At 45.8% G+C, this 18301-nt stretch overlaps 1 protein-coding gene and 1 non-coding gene across 5 annotated transcripts in view; one reads left to right on the top strand and one right to left on the bottom strand.

The window, feature by feature from the left end:
* Nucleotides 1-18094, bottom strand: part of LOC137805410 (contactin-associated protein-like 4) — a 76033-nt gene extending 57939 nt beyond the window's left edge. For all 4 annotated transcript variants that reach the window (XM_068605323.1, XM_068605349.1, XM_068605341.1 and 1 more), the window contains exons 1-2: nt 17987-18094; nt 3049-3159 (exon numbers count right to left, since the gene is read on the bottom strand). In XM_068605323.1, the coding sequence (XP_068461424.1) occupies nt 3049-3159; nt 17987-18074 (199 nt within the window). In that variant the 5' untranslated portion in view covers nt 18075-18094. The remainder of the gene's footprint in view (nt 1-3048; nt 3160-17986) is intronic.
* On the top strand, nt 4374-4456 carry trnal-uaa (transfer RNA leucine (anticodon UAA)). The gene has a single exon. It is a non-coding gene; the product is annotated as a tRNA-Leu (tRNA).
* Nucleotides 18095-18301: the final 207 nt, after the last annotated feature.

The following is an 18301-nucleotide window of genomic DNA, read 5'->3' as shown; positions in this document are numbered from 1 at the left end:
AAGCCCGGCGGGTAATCTCAGCAGCCTGATAACGTGTCAGTGTGACGGAGAGTCCAACAGGAAGCTAACGGCCTCGGTGCAGCAGCAGCAGCCGGCTGGAGAACACTGCAGCTCCTCTGCAGGGGAAGCGGGAGAGATTTGCATAATTTTAAATGCCACACTGCAACAAAAAAAAAATTGGGCACTTTGAGAAAGTAAAAGTGTCAAATTTTAGTGTGATTAAATCCTATTAGTGAAGCGCAATGATTGTTAAACTTGTTGTTGTTGGGATAGACGTATGTACATGTATAAAACCATTCTGCAACAATTGAATAAATTGTTTAAAAGCGTACTTGCTTGCAAAGTAAACAGGATCATTTGGACCATAAAAACAGATTGGTGCATGAAAAATACTCTTTAAACCGGCGTGCATTGGATTTGTCCACTTGAGGAGCAGCAGGAATAAGCTGCAAACACACAATTTACATATTATCGGCTCGATATGACTCGTTTTTTTAGTCTCAACAAACTCCTGATGAGTGTTGGACTAAACGTTTCACTTTGTGCACCAGCTGGTCGCCAACTTCATCTCGTCTGCTGTTAAAAGTGATAAAATGTCGCGGCGAGACCATCTGCAAGCTTGAAAATGAACATTCAATGTCCACTTTTAAACAAATGTCACGAGAAGTTTTTTTGAACGTCACTTTGAACAAACTCAAGCTGTTGCTGAGGACGAGGCGACACGATGGGAAAAGACCCCAAAACATCGACTGAACGGACCTTTTGAGGCGATCGAGTTTCGTGCTTTGATTCGTAGAAACCTCGGAGGTTTCGTGTGTGAATTTGTGCGATTTATTGTGTTTATTTTGACTGTGTTTTTTGCAACTACAGGAGAACAACTTAGGAATAAATTGCTGTCATAAAAGCTCTCCACCTTAACCACAGAGGGGTTTAGTCCCAATTTACAGCTTCCAATTAAAGTTGAATTCCACCTTTAAGTCTCACTCTCTGAGACACAATAATCACACTCAAAGTCCATTCTGGCGTAATTGCAGCGGCGTCCATTAACATTTTTTTTTGGCAGGAAGACGGAGCCGGACAAATTAGTTCATGGCGATCAAAATGAAAATGAAAATGCGACGGGCAGACGGAGTGAAGCTGATGATGACAGCGCAGGCTGTACGGAGGGAAAGAAGATGGACAGGGACGATTCAGATGAGAGAGGAGGTGGAGAAAAGGAAAAGACACAATAAAACGGAGCAGAAGAAAGGGAGACGGGGAATGGTGCATCGCTCCTCAGGTTCCCTCGTAAGAGGCCATTTATCTCCAATCAATAGACTATCAGGGCTTTTTATCCACTCCTGGTGTCAGACTCGGAGCCATCAGGCCTCCGGTGAGATTCAGCTGCATCGGGTCAATGTCGGGTCCCCCGGGTCTCCCTGCAGAGACAAACTGCTGCTGGCTTTCATGAAGTGTCTCAGAAAGGTGTCGAGAAAGGTTGCACCAGGTCGTTGTTTCCCTCTGGCGGAGCTGCGACGCTAAAAGTCAAACGCTTCCACGCGGACGAGTTCAAATGTTCTCCTCCCCTCTCGTCCACGGACTTGTTGTGTGTAGAGTCGACGTGGCGGGAGTGCGTTGTGTTGTATCCAAGCTGGATACACACGGGACATTGAATTGAGAAGCGAATCTGCTCCTCGGAGAGCAAACCAGAGGAGGCAAAGCGTTAGCGTTAGCGGCGGCGTTAGCGGCACGAGATTGAAGCGACACGGAGACGTTCATTTATTCATCCGTTTACTCGGCGAACAGCTGGAATCCTGAATGTTGCTGGAGAGGAAATGTGACACACACACACACACACACACACACACACACACAGCTTTCCTTATCTGTCTCCGACATGCCGGGGCTTGATTTGGAATATGCACGAGTGTTATCGCTGTGGGGGAAATTGTTCGTTGAGCCATTTTATTTGCTGTCGAAGCAGAAAACGTGGAAGTAATCCCACAGTCGAGCCGCACATTGCCGTCACTGTTATAAGCAACGTGGGTGTTGGAGTTACATTGCTGGGCTTCCACTTTTAAATTTGTCCGATCGACTCCCGTTTAGTTTTTTTAAGACGATGCTGCGCCGGCTGGCGTGTCGGTGACGTGAGGCTCTTGAAAGAAGCGGAGCGAAGACACAAAGTGAAAGAGACGATGCTGAAGGGAAGGCCGTGCTCTCGAAACACCAACGGATGAACCACGCGCGCGTTTAGGTTTTTGGTTTGAAAGGTATTGCAGGTAATCTAGCTGTCATTGGGACGTCAAGAATTTCTTAAAAAGACAATTTTATACTAAGAAAGCGGTCGCACTCTTCACGTCACAGGTGATGCGTACGAGCATCACAGCGTTCCTGAAAGTCAAAGACCAATCAGCAAACAAAGAGCGCGGACAGGGCGGCATTTTCTTTGACAAAGAGCCAGTTTTGTTCGACGGTCGATCCTGGAAACACAAACACGAGGACTGATCCGTGTTCTGCGGGCGCTGCTTGCTTTTTATTTTCCCTGGCGGGGGGGGAGATCATTCAGATCCAGATTAAACCCGTCTCACCCTCCCAGCGGCGTCCGGCGCCTTGATGTGGGGGATGATGAAGCAAGCCGAGCTTCTTCCCCGCTGAACGCTCCGCGACAAAAACCCCAGGATCTCTCCGCTTCCTCCCAGCCTCACATCGGCATCCGGCCCCCTGCTGGGGATCCGCGGTGCGGCGAGCAAACATTCGCTCACCCGTCTGGCACGAGCCTTCGATTCAAACGGCGTCTACGGAGAATGAAAGTCGGGGCGCAGCGAGTTCTTCCTTTGTGTCTCTACGACATTATCTGCACCCAGTGGTTTGTGTTTCTCAGCTTAATTGACTTCTCTTTCCTCGGCAGCGGAGCAGCTCGTCAGTGACAGAGGACGGATTTGCCAGCGCTGCTTGTTAAACTCATGTAAACTTCACATTTCACAAGACTTAAAAAAAGAGAAGCATCACAACAAAACCATCACAGGCAGACTGGGAAAAAGAGATTAGAGGCGTGAAACTGGTCCTCACCGTCTCTCCTGTTGAGTTTGGCGAAGCCGGGCGCGTGACTGCTGGACAGCTGGGACGAGCTCCTGAAGGACGACGGCGGCAGATTGGACACCAGCGCGCCGTCACACACCTCTGTCGACCAATCACAAAGCAGAAGAGAAAGCGCACATGGTCAGGGTTCAAAAATACAATCTTTTACAGTCTGTGAGTCTCGAAGTTCAAGTAAACAGGAGAGAGAATGCAGCTTTAACACATGAAGCATAGACTTCTATACAACCAGAGGAGTCGCCCCCTGGTGGTCAGGAGAGAGAATGCAGCTTTAACACATGAAGCGTAGACTTCTATACAACCAGAGGAGTCGCCCCCTGGTGGTCAGGAGAGAGAATGCAGCTTCAACACATGAAGCATAGACTTCTATACAACCAGAGGAGTCGCCCCCTGGTGGTCAGGAGAGAGAATGCAGCTTTAACACATGAAGCGTAGACTTCTATACAACCAGAGGAGTCGCCCCCTGGTGGTCAGGAGAGAGAATGCAGCTTTAACACATGAAGCATAGGCTTCTATACAACCAGAGAAGTCGCCCCCTGGTGGTCAGGAGAGAGAATGCAGCTTTAACACATGAAGCATAGACTTCTATACAACCAGAGGAGTCGCCCCCTGGTGGTCAGGAGAGAGAATGCAGCTTTAACACATGAAGCATAGACTTCTATACAACCAGAGGAGTCGCCCCCTGGTGGTCAGGAGAGAGAATGCAGCTTTAACACGTGAAGCGTAGACTTCTATACAACCAGAGGAGTCGCTTTTTGGAGAAGCAGCAAACCCAACAGGACGTGAACACAGCGGCGCTGCAGCCGGCGATGCTTCTGGATCCAGAACCTTCTCTCAGATTCATGAGGCTCAATAAACATCCACAGCTTTTTTTTTTTTCCCGCCTCTCGAGCTCTGAACTGTCAGCTGAAGCCAAACTCTGGCTGCCTCCACCTGAAGCCTCTCTGGTAATGGATGTTGTTCTCCACCGCTGAGATAAGAGACAATTATGATGATTCAGGCCGCGGTCCGATCCGAGCCCACGGCTCTGACGCCGAGGCTTTTAGCCTCCATTACTCCGTCGGCGTTAGCGCGCCGCGCTTCATCTCAACACGAGCGCTTCACCTGCCTCTCCGTGTCCACCGCGGCCGCATGCTTTACCTTTTAAAAAAGAGCAATAACTCTTTATGTTTAAAGAGACGCAGATTTCACAGCAGCGCTGCGTTATTCATCTTGAGTTCATGTTTAGTGAAGAACAAGAGTTTCACTGCTCTCTGAGTGTCGCGTCTTCAAAAACTAATAATGAAGCTACAAACGTCACCAGGATGGCCGAGAGGTTAAGGCGTTGGACTTAAGATCCAATGGGCGTTTGCCCTCGTGGGTTCGATCCCCACTCCTGGTACAGTGTGTATGTGAACTACTGATAGCTAATGAGTTAATCTCTGAGATTACTTGTCCAGTGGAGCTTCACCTGTGGTGGATGATACTTTAGATTCATCACATCTGTGGCGACTCCTACGTGTTGATAGTTATGTGGATGAATTACATTGCACTCAGAGCAAGAAAGGCATACTTATTGAATGCAAAAATCACTAATTGCTGTGTCATTCATATGCCATTTGGTGAGAGCGGCTGTAATTATATGCCAGTATAGTTGTTAATGCTCTACTGACGTTAACACGCCTCACTTACAGCCTTCAGAGAGGATTCATATATGCATATGGAGAGCTTCAAGTCCATAAATATTCAGTCCAGCTGATTAAAAGACATCAGAAAGCCTCCAGCTTTGCCGCGGTGACACTGTGGCTCTGAGTGCTTTCTCTTTCATGGTGAAATTATCTGCTATTGACTGAGTCTGAAGTCCATTTAGGACCGTTTGTTGCAGCAGTTATCGTTGCGAGTCCTGATGTGCAGTCACATCAGCGCCTGAGCCTCACCGTGGCTCTTCACAGTCGCTCTTTAAGGTTCATATCGTTAGCAGCGGAGCGGCTTTGAGCTTAATACGTATTTAATTCAGCTGCTTTAAACGCGATCCGGCTCCTCGACCGCCGTCAGCGGGCCTCTGGCTCTGCGGCGGCGTGACGCTCCTCCTGATGCTCTTCATCCCTGCAGGCGCTCACAGCGGCGGCCGTGGGCGGGGGGGGGGGGGGGGCAGCGGGCGAAGCAGGTGAGTTACAGTAGTCTGAAGAGGTGGAACCAGAGGGACGGCTCTCCAACGCCGAGTGCTGTAATCTCTTGAGGAGATAATGTGTGTTGAGAGCCTCGCACTCGACACAGAGAGAGAGAGAGTTTCACAAAAACACCGGTCGTTTCTCTCGGCTGAGCTTTCGGCGTTTAAGAGCCGGCGTCCCCGACATCGTGACCAGCGAAGCGCCAACAGGGACGACTCAAACGGAGCTAAACGTTGAAGAGCTGCTGGACCGTGCGGCCGCTGAACCCGGACACTGACCCCGGCTGTGAGACGGAGATCTTCCCTGAATGTTAAACCTCTGCAGCTTCACACGAGGCACAAAGCGGGAAAAACACAACGCAGCTCCGTTCTGTTTCCGTCAGACTCAACGTCTAAACGAGGGAGGACTTCAGGGATTCACCCGACGTTTACACTGGAGACATACTGAAGAACGAAAAATAAACCACCACCTGATTTGTCAATTCATATAAAGGAATAAAGTGGCGTCTTCTCTCTCCTGAGTAGCAGAATAACAGCATTAATTGCTTCAACACTGGCCCACAGATGCAGTTTCAGCCTCAGGTAAAACAATAAAAAAAGGGAAAGTTGCCAAAATCTCAGCCACAATGAGGCGAGAGACCGCTACGTTGACACTTGAGGGATGGGGAAGATCTTTTCACTTCAATCAGACGTCCTCCCGGACACCCATCACTCACCCTCTGGCCGGTTCATCCTTCCCCATCCCACACTTTGAGAGGTTTTGTCACATTGCCTGAAAAATGACAAACTACCCTTGGGAGAAAAAAATGGTCTCCTGAGGTTTTGAGGCCTTCGATCAGCGGCGACGTGGCTCACCCGCTCCGTCCACTCCTTTAATGTTCCCACCAACAGCAAAGTGACCCTGAATACCGATGAGCTCCATCCGTCACCTCCACAAAAACAGCGGCGGACAGAAGCTCCTGCGCTCCGGGGGCCCGGTGAGCCGCCTGCAGGACCCGAGTTCAGAGCCGCTCGGCGGGAGGCCGGACGACCCGTTCGCAGCTCGTAGCAGAGAGCAGGATAACGAGGCTAAAGTAATGGATTGAGTCCTCTTTTCAGGTTTTTTCATAAAACACTTGTACCAAATGTAAGAGCGCGCACAAACTGCCTTTAGACACACTGCAATACCACTCAAACTATGTTATGATTGCTAATATTAGAGTTGAGCGAGATTTTCATTGACGAAATGCTTGCAAAAATGCTAACGAAATTGCTAGCTTAAATGCTAGCTTCATGATGGCATCTTTAAAAGCTCGTAAAATGGCCACATTCTCACTTTGCCTTTGGACTTTGGCAAAATAAAATGTCGTGAGTCACACTCTCTTCTGCGTGACGGCCTCCAGACCGAGAAGCTCAGCTAACAACAACAACAACAACGACGACAACAACAACGGGAATATTTGATCCTCATCTCCATCCGGCCGGTAGACGCTATTCAACCGCGTCATGTTGATTCTTTCTGGCCTTTTAGCCTCTTATCCGGCAAAAAAACACCGGATAATACCATCATTATATTTGTACCTATATGTGCTCTATATTCCTATATGTATTATATGTACTTTACCTTACTATATGTATTAAAGGTACCTGTATGTACCTTAGCTTACTATATCTTCCTCTGTAAGTAGGGAGGAACTGCTTACTAAGTATATTTTATTATCTTCGCATACTTGAATATACTTAAAGGCCTACTACTCATTAGTATACTCAAAAAGTGCTATGTTGGAACAACTTATTTTGTACTTATTATAATTCAGTTGTGGTTAAAAAGTATTTAAATACTTAATTAAATTGGAACAACTTAAGATATAGTTCAAATAAAGTATATGACTGTGTATACATGATGACTTAAATGATACTTGTGTGTGTTTTAAGTATATTTTCAACGTATATAATATTGATAGTATACTAAAAGTTATACAGTTGACCCTCAGTGACCTCTATAGTAAAGGTGTGCACTCGTCTGAAGGCCTGCATCCTGTCCGTGACCTCCATCAGGTGATCCCGTGAATTCAATCCCGGCTCCTTTGAACTCAACTTTACTCCGTCATAATTATTTTAAGAGGCGGTGTCAGCTGTCCCGACACTGACGGATCCCAATTGAAGCTGTTCCTTTAAACTTCCACTTTTCTGACAAGGCATTAATATTTATACCGGAGCAGTCATGCAGAAAGTCAGGAACAGGAACACACACACACACACACACTCTCACACACACTCTTTCTTAAAAGCCAGCGGGTGGTGAAATTGCAGAAGAGGTTGAGAATGTCACAGCAGAGAAACAGACACGGGGAACTATTAGCTCCTCATCTTTGTTCCCTCTTCACCCTAATCCTCCTCTTCCTCTTCTCCACTATCTTCCGCATTTCCTCCACGCTCCTCTCCTCGTTTCCTTCCTCTCTCATTCACTTAAGTCGCCGTCTACTTTCCTCACTTTACCGCCATACCTGCTGTCTTCCCTGTCATCCTCCTCCTCCTGCTTCATCTTATGAAGTCAAATCATCTCAAAGATGTGAGGCGGTGCCGCCAGAAAGCAGATGGTGGCCCGTACACACACACACACACACACACACACACACACGCACACACACACACACACACACACGCACAGCAAAGTCATTGAGGGATAAAATGGGAAAGGCAGCAGGAAATGTCAGTGAGGTTGTGAGAAACAGAGGAAATCCTGCTACCAGACAGCCTGCAGACTCTGACCCCCTAAACTTTATCCTCTCATACTTCATATTGCTTTTTCCCTCCTCTTCCTCCCCCCCGGCCCCCTCACCCTCCTCTTCCTCGCGTCCACCTTTTAGTGCTGAGCTCAGATTAAAACTCTCGTCGCGTTGACATTCAGAGCCGGACGTCCACCCGACTCGGCTCCGTCCTCCTCGTCCTCTCATCGGCAGTCGCTGCAGGTCCGCGGGCCGGCACCACGGGTCCATGAAAGTACATCGGCGGGCTCAGAGTTGTCCGACTGAACCCAAACTCATCGGGTTCAGCGTCCCTAACTGGAGATTGCTTTTTTTCCCGCGGCGGCCCGACACCCACTGGGTGCGGCGGTTGCTCAGGTGAGAAACGAGCCGGGCTTTGAAGTTCTCTCTCTCTCTCTCTCTAAACTATTTCAGTGGTTTTTCTGCACAGCAGAGTTTATTTTACTTCTTCATCTTACTGCTAGACTTTATTTCACCATTAAATCTAATGATTTTATAGATTTTAATGAGCTGCCTTGTAAACGGTGTAGACCTGTACTCACTTTTATTGTCCTTTTTAACAATGCATGACATCATTCACCCACCTGTCACTTAAAAGTTAGTTTTCTTTAATGTCTTTTTTTTGGGTCTTTTTTAAAATTCATCTCGCTTGTTGTATGTAAGAACAAGGAGCAAAGTGTAACTAGCGTCAAATCCCATGAATGTGCATTTATACACGGCCTTTAAAGCTGATTCTGATTCTCTCTCACACAGAGCAACCTGGGGTTTCGAACCACCGACCCTTTGATTGAACGATGACCCTGTTCCCCACTGAGTGGACCTTTATCTGTGGGGATAACTGTGTGACTTGGGTTTGGAAAAGTGATGGAAAACACGGATGAAATGTTATAATTATCATTATTATCAATGTCTATATCATGATACTTCCCGTGTGTATTGTTTGCATTGTTAGACTTTGTGCATCGATGGTCTGATTTACATGAAATACACTTTCCACACAGGGCTAAATCTTGGGGACGATGGTTAAAGTGGCACAACTCGTCTCTACCGCCGTCCTCAGAGTAAAAGTGTAAACTTTGCATACAAGCTCTCCTACCAGTTTGACATGAGCTTCACATCCCAGCTCCCCACAGCTCATTCTGCAGACTAAAGTGAAAAGACTGCAGAAAAAGACATTTCAACCGACTTCTCCTGAAATGCAAATCCACCGTAAAAGAGACTGAAAGAGCGTGGTGACCTTGTAATGCAGTTACAGTCGCTCAGTGGAAAATATCCCATCACGACGGCCGTAACTAATGTGCCCGCATCCAAATAAAGTCGCGAGTGTAAAATTCATCGGTTGGGTTCACTGTCTCGGAGTGACGGAGTATCATGACCTCGGCCGATGAAAGTTGATATTTGCGGCGAGCCGTCTCCGATGACGCCCTCTCCGTGTGATGAATGGCTCCATTTTTTGGGGGTTGGGAGACGAGACGGACTCCTTCTGGAGACGGCCTTGAACAAATAAGTCCGTCAGGTCCCGGTACCCAACAGATAGCCTGTCGCTTAACTACCTGTTCCCGGGTTAATAAATCCAGATGCACGACAACCCGTGACCTTGACTTCATCAGGTCCCGTTCACGGTTCCATTTTGCCCGCACACATTTCCATAAACGACACCTAAAAGAAGAAATATGAAGGGGATTTATCCTCGGCTACTTTCTCGTTTCCCCGCCCCTCACTCATCCCGCCGAAGCCGAATGGCGACCCGCACGGGGGCTTTGTTCTTCCTTTAGCGCAAACAAGCGCTCCACTGAAAAGCGATAAATTCCCGCGAGACAAAACCCCCGGTTCACTCCCTCCACCCTCAGCGTTTTCTCCACCAGATTAATCCTCGGTACAGATGAGGGATAATTCACGAGCTCGGAGATTTAATCAAGCGCCGTCTAATATTCCCCTGGAGCCCCCCCTTCACAGTTTAAATAACCAACTCTTTCTCAAGGCAACGAATTGCCTTCAATGGGTGAGTAATAACACCCACGAAGTTGCCAATCAGCCTCCAGCACCTCAATAATTTACTGTAACTCGTATTAAAAACCCTCCGCGGTCTGCAGCGGTGGCTGAATAATCAAAACCCATCCTTCAACTCGCCGGCACGTAAATAACCAGACCGCGCAGAGCTCATGGCCTAATTAGCGGAGACGCTGGTCAGCGAGTTCACGGCACAGAAAATGTGATTACCTGTCCGTCATGTCCGCCCTCGTGAAGTTTAATCACGCTACAACGGAAGCTGCCGGAATACGAATGACTCGCAAAAAAAAAATCATTTTTTTGAATTTGACTTTCAGGCAGGAGACTAAACCGACCCTCAAAAGTTTTAAATTTCTCTGTCGTCGTGAGTTTAAAAACTCGAGGACGAATTCTGGGGGGGAAAAAATGGTGAGTCAACATCCTTTAAAACGCCCAGGGGCGACGACGAAAATGCAAATCGGCGTACAGACGTGTGCGTGGGAGGTGGGAGTAGAGAGCGGTATTATCTGTCATTAGGCCAGGATTAAAAGACATTTAGTGTTCTTCAGATTATCTGCCATAAGGCTATGATTATGGCTCACGCTCCAGCGGCTCTAAATCAGCTCAGACGGGAGATAAACAACTCAAGGAAGACCCGAAGAGGCCGAGAGAGAACGTGTACTTGAAGATGGCGACTGGGAAAATTGGCTTTTTCTGACTGATAGTGTGATTGCTCTCCAAAAGTGGAACTAGTTTCAAGAAATTCAACCTTATAATTATAAACAATATTACGATTGAGCCAAGAATCACACATTTTATACATTTTTCCAACATGAATACTTTGTGTTAAGATCTAGCTAACGGAGGTGAAAAACCTCCGTTAGCTAAACTTTTCTCAGTAAAAACAACAAAGGCTGTGCGTCCTTTGTCTTTACATTCAAAGCTTTTATTGGATGAAGGATGACGCTTTGAAAGACTGTTCAAAGAGACAAAACAGTAATAATATAAAGTATTTATGGTGACCGCCTAATTACAGGCGTGTGACACCTTTGTGTAGCGTAAACGGTTAATTGCAAGAAGAATAATTTGTCGGATCCAAACATGTTGTGCATTTTAAAAATAATTACATTTATCTTCTTTCAAAATGTGGGGACTTTTGACGCTCTGAAGTTTGGATCCCACCAGTCTCGGCCCCCACTGGAATCTAATTATACAACAAAATGCTAACAACATTAGCGTAGCCTGATCTTTATCGCAAACTGGGCAAAAAAAAAAAAAACGGGGTCAAACCAAAACTGCACAGCATTCAAATGTTGATTTAGAGTTGAGAGAATTCAGAAACCCCAAATTAATTTTATTCTATAATCCATTTTAGACACTCGGGAGAGAAACTCAAATGAATAACCATATAACACAAAACATGCACCTTCTCGAGAGATTATCTAAAGCGATATGTGTGTATGCGGCGAACGAAGCCAGAGTGTACCAACTTTCTTTAAATTTATAGTTTTTATTCACTTGCTCCTCAGGAGAGAAGTTCAGTGCCTGACGTGGACATTTTAGCAGACAAACCGAATATATACAGCGGTCCTTTAAAAAGGGGCTAAAAAAGCATCTCCACTTACGGCAGTGATTTAGGCGCCGCCGCTCAGAAGCTGAATAACTGTGAGAGCAGAAACACAAATATCAAACCTCTCAGGACGTCTTTTAGCTCCCTCGCTTCACGGTGATGAACAGCTCCGGCCAGACCTCGCCCCCGAGCTCTGGAAACAAATGAAAATGCGAAAGAGCGAAAGTCGGCGTGGGCGATTATTAAGTGAATGATGTGCTGTAGGTGGGGCTCTTTTGGGAATAAAATGACTGAAGGACGACTTATTGGTTCCAGGGAGCTGTGTTTGTTTTTTGGTTATGGCTTATAAATGTCAGATTCCCCTTCGGGTATGAAAAGCATTCCCATCAAGGCGATGAAGTCTTAAGTTGTCTCTCTGCAGCTTCAGCTCAGCCGTCTGTCCTCTCAATGCAAACCCTCCACTTTAATTTACTTTTATAAATGGTGTAGATGAATGTCTTGCCTATTTATCTGCTCATTCGTCACCTTTTGATCTGATTTATCCTCAATTCAGCAAGAAATAATGATCATTGTTGCCCTTGTAGGTATCTAATTTAGGTAAGCAGGCTGCAAACAGTCCCAATGACCCGTCTTTAAAAACTTATATAAGTAGATATAAGTATTTTTAGATTGTGTGTGTTATTTAAGCATCTTTTCCCAGTTGCAATGACCCATTTCCCCCACAAGGGACGTTAAAGTTAAATTTTCTTCTCATTTGCTTTTTCTTTCTCACGAGTTCCTCTCCTTTAGCGATCCATCCTGAATCCTCCTCAGTCGACAACGACGTAGTTTTTACCCTCGTTGTTTAATTCTAATACAAATTTGACAGCGTGGTAACGCGGCCGTGTGAACGCTTTTGGCATCACTGTGAGGATCGATGAACTGAATCGATGGCTTTCCTGGGTGTTTTATTCAGTTTTTACTGAAAAGAACGGCGCTTAAAGCCGCATTAAATAATACTTTTTCATTGACAGAAGGTAAAATCACTGTGGAAAGAGCATAAACTGATGATTCACAGAGGAATGTCACTTAACTCTGCAGTTCCTCTCAGCTATATAGAGCGTTTTTAACCTCTTTTAACTCATTTTGGTTTCCCGGATTACAACTTTATTGATTAAGTTAGCGGCCAATTGCTAATTAGACAAAGTCAGCGACTAGCTGGGGATCGTAGTGGAGCATTTAGCCGCTAAAGAGCCAGATGATTCTCTCAGGAGACGGTGGAGACCAAGACCAGAGATTAAAAAAAAGTAATTATAAGACTCAAGATTCATCAGGATAACAGAAACGATTGTTGCGCCGTCTCCTGGGTGCCATTAAAAACGTTGACAAGTTGCTTTGTGACACATCGACAGACCCCCCCCCCCCACACACACACACACACCTGGTTGACATTGTTAGCGCTGTCAGCTCCTAGCCATGGTGAGAGCCATGTGGAGTCAATAGATGTACTCCGACTTTTGTACTGAGTACCTTTGATTTTAAGTTTATCTTCACACAATTAAACAGCAAGAGCTTCTTTGAAGAGTCTCATTGTTGTGCCAGCGCTCAGCTCTCACACGCAGATGCATCATGGAAGACGTGGGAGACCAATTCTGCACCCAAAGGAGCCACTTCTAAAGCCTTATTATAATTTGAACAGCTAACAGCACGCCGCAACATTGTTCTTTCCTTCTCTCTCTTACTTTTTTTTCTCTATCGGAGGCTCATTACTTTATCACCATCACTCCATCCACCTACACATATACTGCGCTCCAGAGAGCAATTTGCTGAGAGAAGAGAGAAGAGGCATTCTGGGAAATTAAGTGGAAGTGACTTTAGACTTAACACTTCAGAGATGTATTCATTGAACTTCACTGATGGATTAGACGAAACGGCAATAATTAATTCCAAGATTTCTTTTCGGATCCGGCTTGGAGCCGCAGGAGGCGGAGCGCTCCGGCCCGGCAGCGTCGCCTCCTCCTCCAGACAATAAGTAGAAATAGGCAATCTTCCAGATGACTTCTGTAGGTCATATACAGGCATCAGTAGTAAAGTTTCTCACAGTAACTTTAAGCACATGTGGTTCTGGGCTCGAGGACGCATCAAGTCTGAGGTTCACAAGTATCGTGTAACACTTTGGCACTGTTTCAGTTCACATCCGGATTGACATAAGAAAGTCAAATTTAAAGAAAAAGTAGAAGTTTTCTGCAGGAAATTGAGTTCACAACCAAGGACGCGACTGTCTTCTTGCGTCACAACAAAGGCTCGGGGCTGCTGACATGTTTGAAACACGATCGCGTGTGCTCGGAAGCGGCGAAAAAAAGCGGAGTAATCAAAGGATCGGGAGGATTTCTTAAAGGCATCTGAGGGGAAAGCGCCAGCCAGCTATACGGCAAAGCTAATTAAATCCGGTAATTAATACAGACATGGATTCAGAGTACTGCAGTGCTCGGAGGAACCGTGAAATAAATCAGAACAAAACAAGTTATAAGACAAACAAAACTTTCTAAGGGCACAATTAGAGACACGGGAGAGAAGCAATGAACAGTAGAGAAAGTGGAAGCGCGACTGTCTCTAATGAAATAAACTTCTAATGAAAGAAACCTCGAATGGCTTCACTATTGCAATCCAGAGACGGTCTGAGGAACACTCCTGCTGTTTCGTGGACTAAGTTTGATTTAATTACACAATTTCAATCCGACAACACGAAATATGACAGTCGGCATCTCCGTTAAAACATTTAAAAAATGTACACTCATGGGCTATAAACACAGAGCGCTCTGAAACACATTGTTTCCGCTGGTTTGGTGGCAGCCATTTTGTTTTACAAACTGTTAAAGCGATTCAGAATGAGCTGTTGCACTCGACATGTACATTTTTTGCACGTAACCTCAAACATTGTTAGCGTCAACGAGCACGTATCATTCTACTTCCTGCCTTCAAAGTAAAAGCACTTCTTGTTTCCTTGCTCTTCATAATAAAAGTCAATCATGCAATCAAACAAGTTACAACAAAGGGAAGTAATATTGATTTTAAAATGTCCTGACATCTAAAAGTGCTTGTTGTAGAAAAACACTGTCACTACACTTAGCTAGCAGTTAGCTAGAAGTTAGCTAGCTAGCAGCTCTACGCTCTGTCTGCTCTGTCACTACAGTTGTCTAGAAGCTAGCTATCACTGCAGTTAGCTAGAAGTTAGCTAGAAGTTAGCTAGCAAGCAGCTCTACACTCTGTCAGCTCTGTCACTACAGTTAGCTATCAGCTAGCTATCACTGCAGTTAACTTGCAGTTAGCTACAAATTAGCTAGCTAGCAGCTCTACACTCTGTCAGCTCTGTCACTACAGTTAGCTCGCAGCTAGCTATCACTGCAGTTAACTTGCAGTTAGCTAGAAGTTAGCAAGCTAGCAGCTCTACACTCTGTCAGCTGTCAGTACAGTTAGCCATTAATGGACAAACAGAGCGGGAGCTGCCCGGCCGCCCTCTTCCTAAATGTCACTGCGTTTATTTTAAATAAACCAACACACAGAACTGAACCACTAAGACAATCAGTCACATGTGCAAATAGCTTTGTCATTCTGGATTTCTCTCACAGATTTTTCTCTTCTGCTTTTTATCCGTGAACATCTAAACTAACCTGCAGCACACGTGAGTAAAAATAGTTTAGATTAGTTTCTGGCGGCTCGATCCGGCACATTGTTGTTGTTTACATGCCAGTCATTTGGCTGCTCAACACATAGTGACTCTTCCATGTTGTGACATCGGAGGGCGATTATACGCAGAGTGGCTTCACCGCCCTGCAGGGTGGCTTGTTTCACACCCAGACGCCCGAGAATCTCATCACTGGTGACTCGCTGCTCCGGCTGAGGAGTCATCAGGGCGCCATCTGTGGCTGCTGAAATGTGTGTTTGTTGTCATTTAGTACCACCTCCGTAATGAACTGTGTGTGTGTGTGTGTGTGTGTGTGTGCAGTCATCACTTAATATGCCGCTGTGGTTTATGGGTGTGTGCATGAAGAGTGTGTGGCTGGGAGAGAGAGAGAGAGAGAGAGAGAGAGAGAGAGAGAGAGAGAATGGTCGAGGCAAAGGCAGACTAACGCTAACAGTGCTAATAGTGCTAACAGGCAGGTCAGCGTTAAACTGTATGAGGTAATGAGATGGATTTTGTCTGATATATGTTAAAAACTATATATGTTAAATAATGTATATGTTAAAAAAAAGTATTAGTTTAATATTGCACATGTTAAGTACCTTATATGTTAAATAATGCATTAGATACTGTATATGTTAAATACTGTATAAGTTAAATATTCCATATGTTAAATACCATATTAGTTAAATACTGCATGTGTTAAATATTGCATTAGATACCATTAATATGTTAATAAGATATGTTAAATACTGGATTTGTTGGATAGTGTATATGTTGGATAGTGTGTATATGTTAAATACTGTATAAGTTAAACATGGCAGCTCTGAGTTTGAACAGTGTCATAAAATATTATATCAGTTGAAACCACCTTGAGCAGCAGGAAGAATACACACAGAGAAAGATTGACGAATATATATATATATATAAATATATATATATATAGGTATAAAGACTAGAAAGGATGGAGGAGGAGAAAGAGGAGTTATCGAGAAGAGAGAGCGCAGCAGGAGGTCAGAGATCCAGGTAGAAGAGAGGAAAGAAAGAGATAGCGGGAGCAGAAAATGAAGACAAATGTATCGGGAGGATGAAGGAAGAAAGAAGCTGACAGAAAGAAAAAAGCAACATGAGAGAAAAATGAGCCTGAAAGGAGAGGACTTAGAAGTTTGCAGCAGATCAGAGTCAGAAACAGCAGAGAGGAGACAGCAGGAAGGACGAGAGAATCAGAGGCTTTAGAGAGACTGAAGATGTTTATTTCATGGAGGAAGAAGAACAGAGGAAGCTCTACTCTTAAGTTATCCTTCTCCTCCCCACTCGTCTCCTCGCTTCCTAACTGCAAGTACCCTGAAACTCTCCCTCCCTCTCTATACGTCTCTCTGTTGTAACATTACACTGCAGACTCAAGAACAGGTTCTGTATACTTGTAATATACCCTCACTGAAGGGTAAAAATATATATGAATATCTTGTTTTTGTGTGTGCATCATTTCAAAGATAGTTCACTGAAACTCCACCATTTAAAATGAAGGCGTGGAGGGTTTTTTTTTTTTTTAGTTTGACTGCACACAGCATGAGTTTGTTTCAACTGTGTTGGGGTTTTAACAGGTTGAGAGAAAACACATGTGGGCGTGAGGAGAGGTGAGGAAAAAGATAAAAGGAAGAGATGCAGAAGCAGAGAGAGAGAGAGAGAGAGAGAGAGAGAGAGAGAGAGAGAGAGAGAGAGAGAGAGAGAGAGAGAGAGAGAGAGAGAGAGAGAGAGAGAGAGAGAGAGGAAGAACGTCATTCTGCACACCTTCACCTTACCTGTATAACGGCAAAGGCAGAAAGGAAGAGAGAGAGAAAGAAGAAGAAAAAGAAAACGAGGACAAGAAACACGAGCTCACGGCTCATTGTGTCGTGGAAGAGGAGAGCCGGGGAGGGATGGAGCCTTTTCTCCACCATCTGTTTGGACCACAGAGAGGCATACATCACTTTCTCTCTCTCTCTCTCCCTCCCTCCTACCTTGCTCCCTTCTTTTCCCCCTTCCTCCTCCTCCTCCTCCTCCTCTTCCTCCTTCTCTCCCAAGCCTGGAAGCTCAACGGCAGCATCCCATATATTCTCTCAGTCCACCAACCTGCATGCAACCTTTTTGTTTCCCCCACACCTTCACACACTGGCTGCTCTTTGCAGTGTGTGTGCGTCTCTGTTTGTATGTGCATGTGTGCGTGTGCGTGTGAGCATCGGTCCCAGGATGCTCATCATGCTGCACTGAGCACCAGATTAACCAGAAAGAAAACACATAACCTTGTTTTACGGCCGCAGTGGGTGAACTGGCTTCTGACCAGTGACGACATTGTTTCTTTTGAACCCGCAAAAAATACAAACACACAACTGAAACCTCTTTTTTTCTTTCTGTTTACTGCCAAACGCTCACGCGGTGGGAACCAAGCGCATTATTTGTGCAGCAGCGTCCGAAAATGCAAAAAAAGAAAGAAAAGAAGCAGCTTTCCAGTGTGAATCAGGAGTGAAATGTCGTAAACACGCAGTAAACAACGTGAGGACAAGTTAACGACACGCACAACAATATGTTACCGCTGTTAAACTCACACACAAGTCACACTGAACCAAGTGAATGTGCGCAAACCCTTGAAGACAAGAGGGAGAAAGCGCTGCACTTGTTCTCGGCGGACAGTCCGTGGATCAGGTCGACGTCTCGTTGCAGGAGCCCGGCGGCAGCGGGACGCTCCGGTCCGCGCTGCCCGGGCTCGCTGCGGCTCCTCGCGGGTAAAAGTGGAGACTCTCGCGTCGGCTGCTCACCTTCACCGGTTGTCCCGCCGCACGAGCTGCAGAGAAGCAGGAAGACCGGAGCGATAATCCCAGAGACGCTTTTACTCCTAAAACCCATGATGAGGAAGCGGAGAGAGACTGAGGAGACGAGCCCGCAGCTGCTGGGGGACAGAGAGAGAGAGAGAGAGAGAGAGAGAGAGAGAGAGAGAGAGAGAGAGAGAGAGAGAGCCTCTCCTCTCCAGCTCTGAGAGATCTCCTTAAAAAAAAAGAAGAGAGAGAGAGAGAGAGAGAGAGAGAGCCTCTCCTCTCCAGCTCTGAGAGAGATCCCCTTAAAAAAAAGAAGAG

The sequence above is a fragment of the Clinocottus analis genome, unplaced genomic scaffold (genome assembly GCF_023055335.1).
Source record: "Clinocottus analis isolate CAN_PGR_092001 unplaced genomic scaffold, fCliAna1.0.p SCAF_11, whole genome shotgun sequence".
Taxonomy (NCBI): Eukaryota; Metazoa; Chordata; class Actinopteri; order Perciformes; family Cottidae; genus Clinocottus; species Clinocottus analis.
This window is presented reverse-complemented; position numbering and strand designations above follow the sequence as displayed.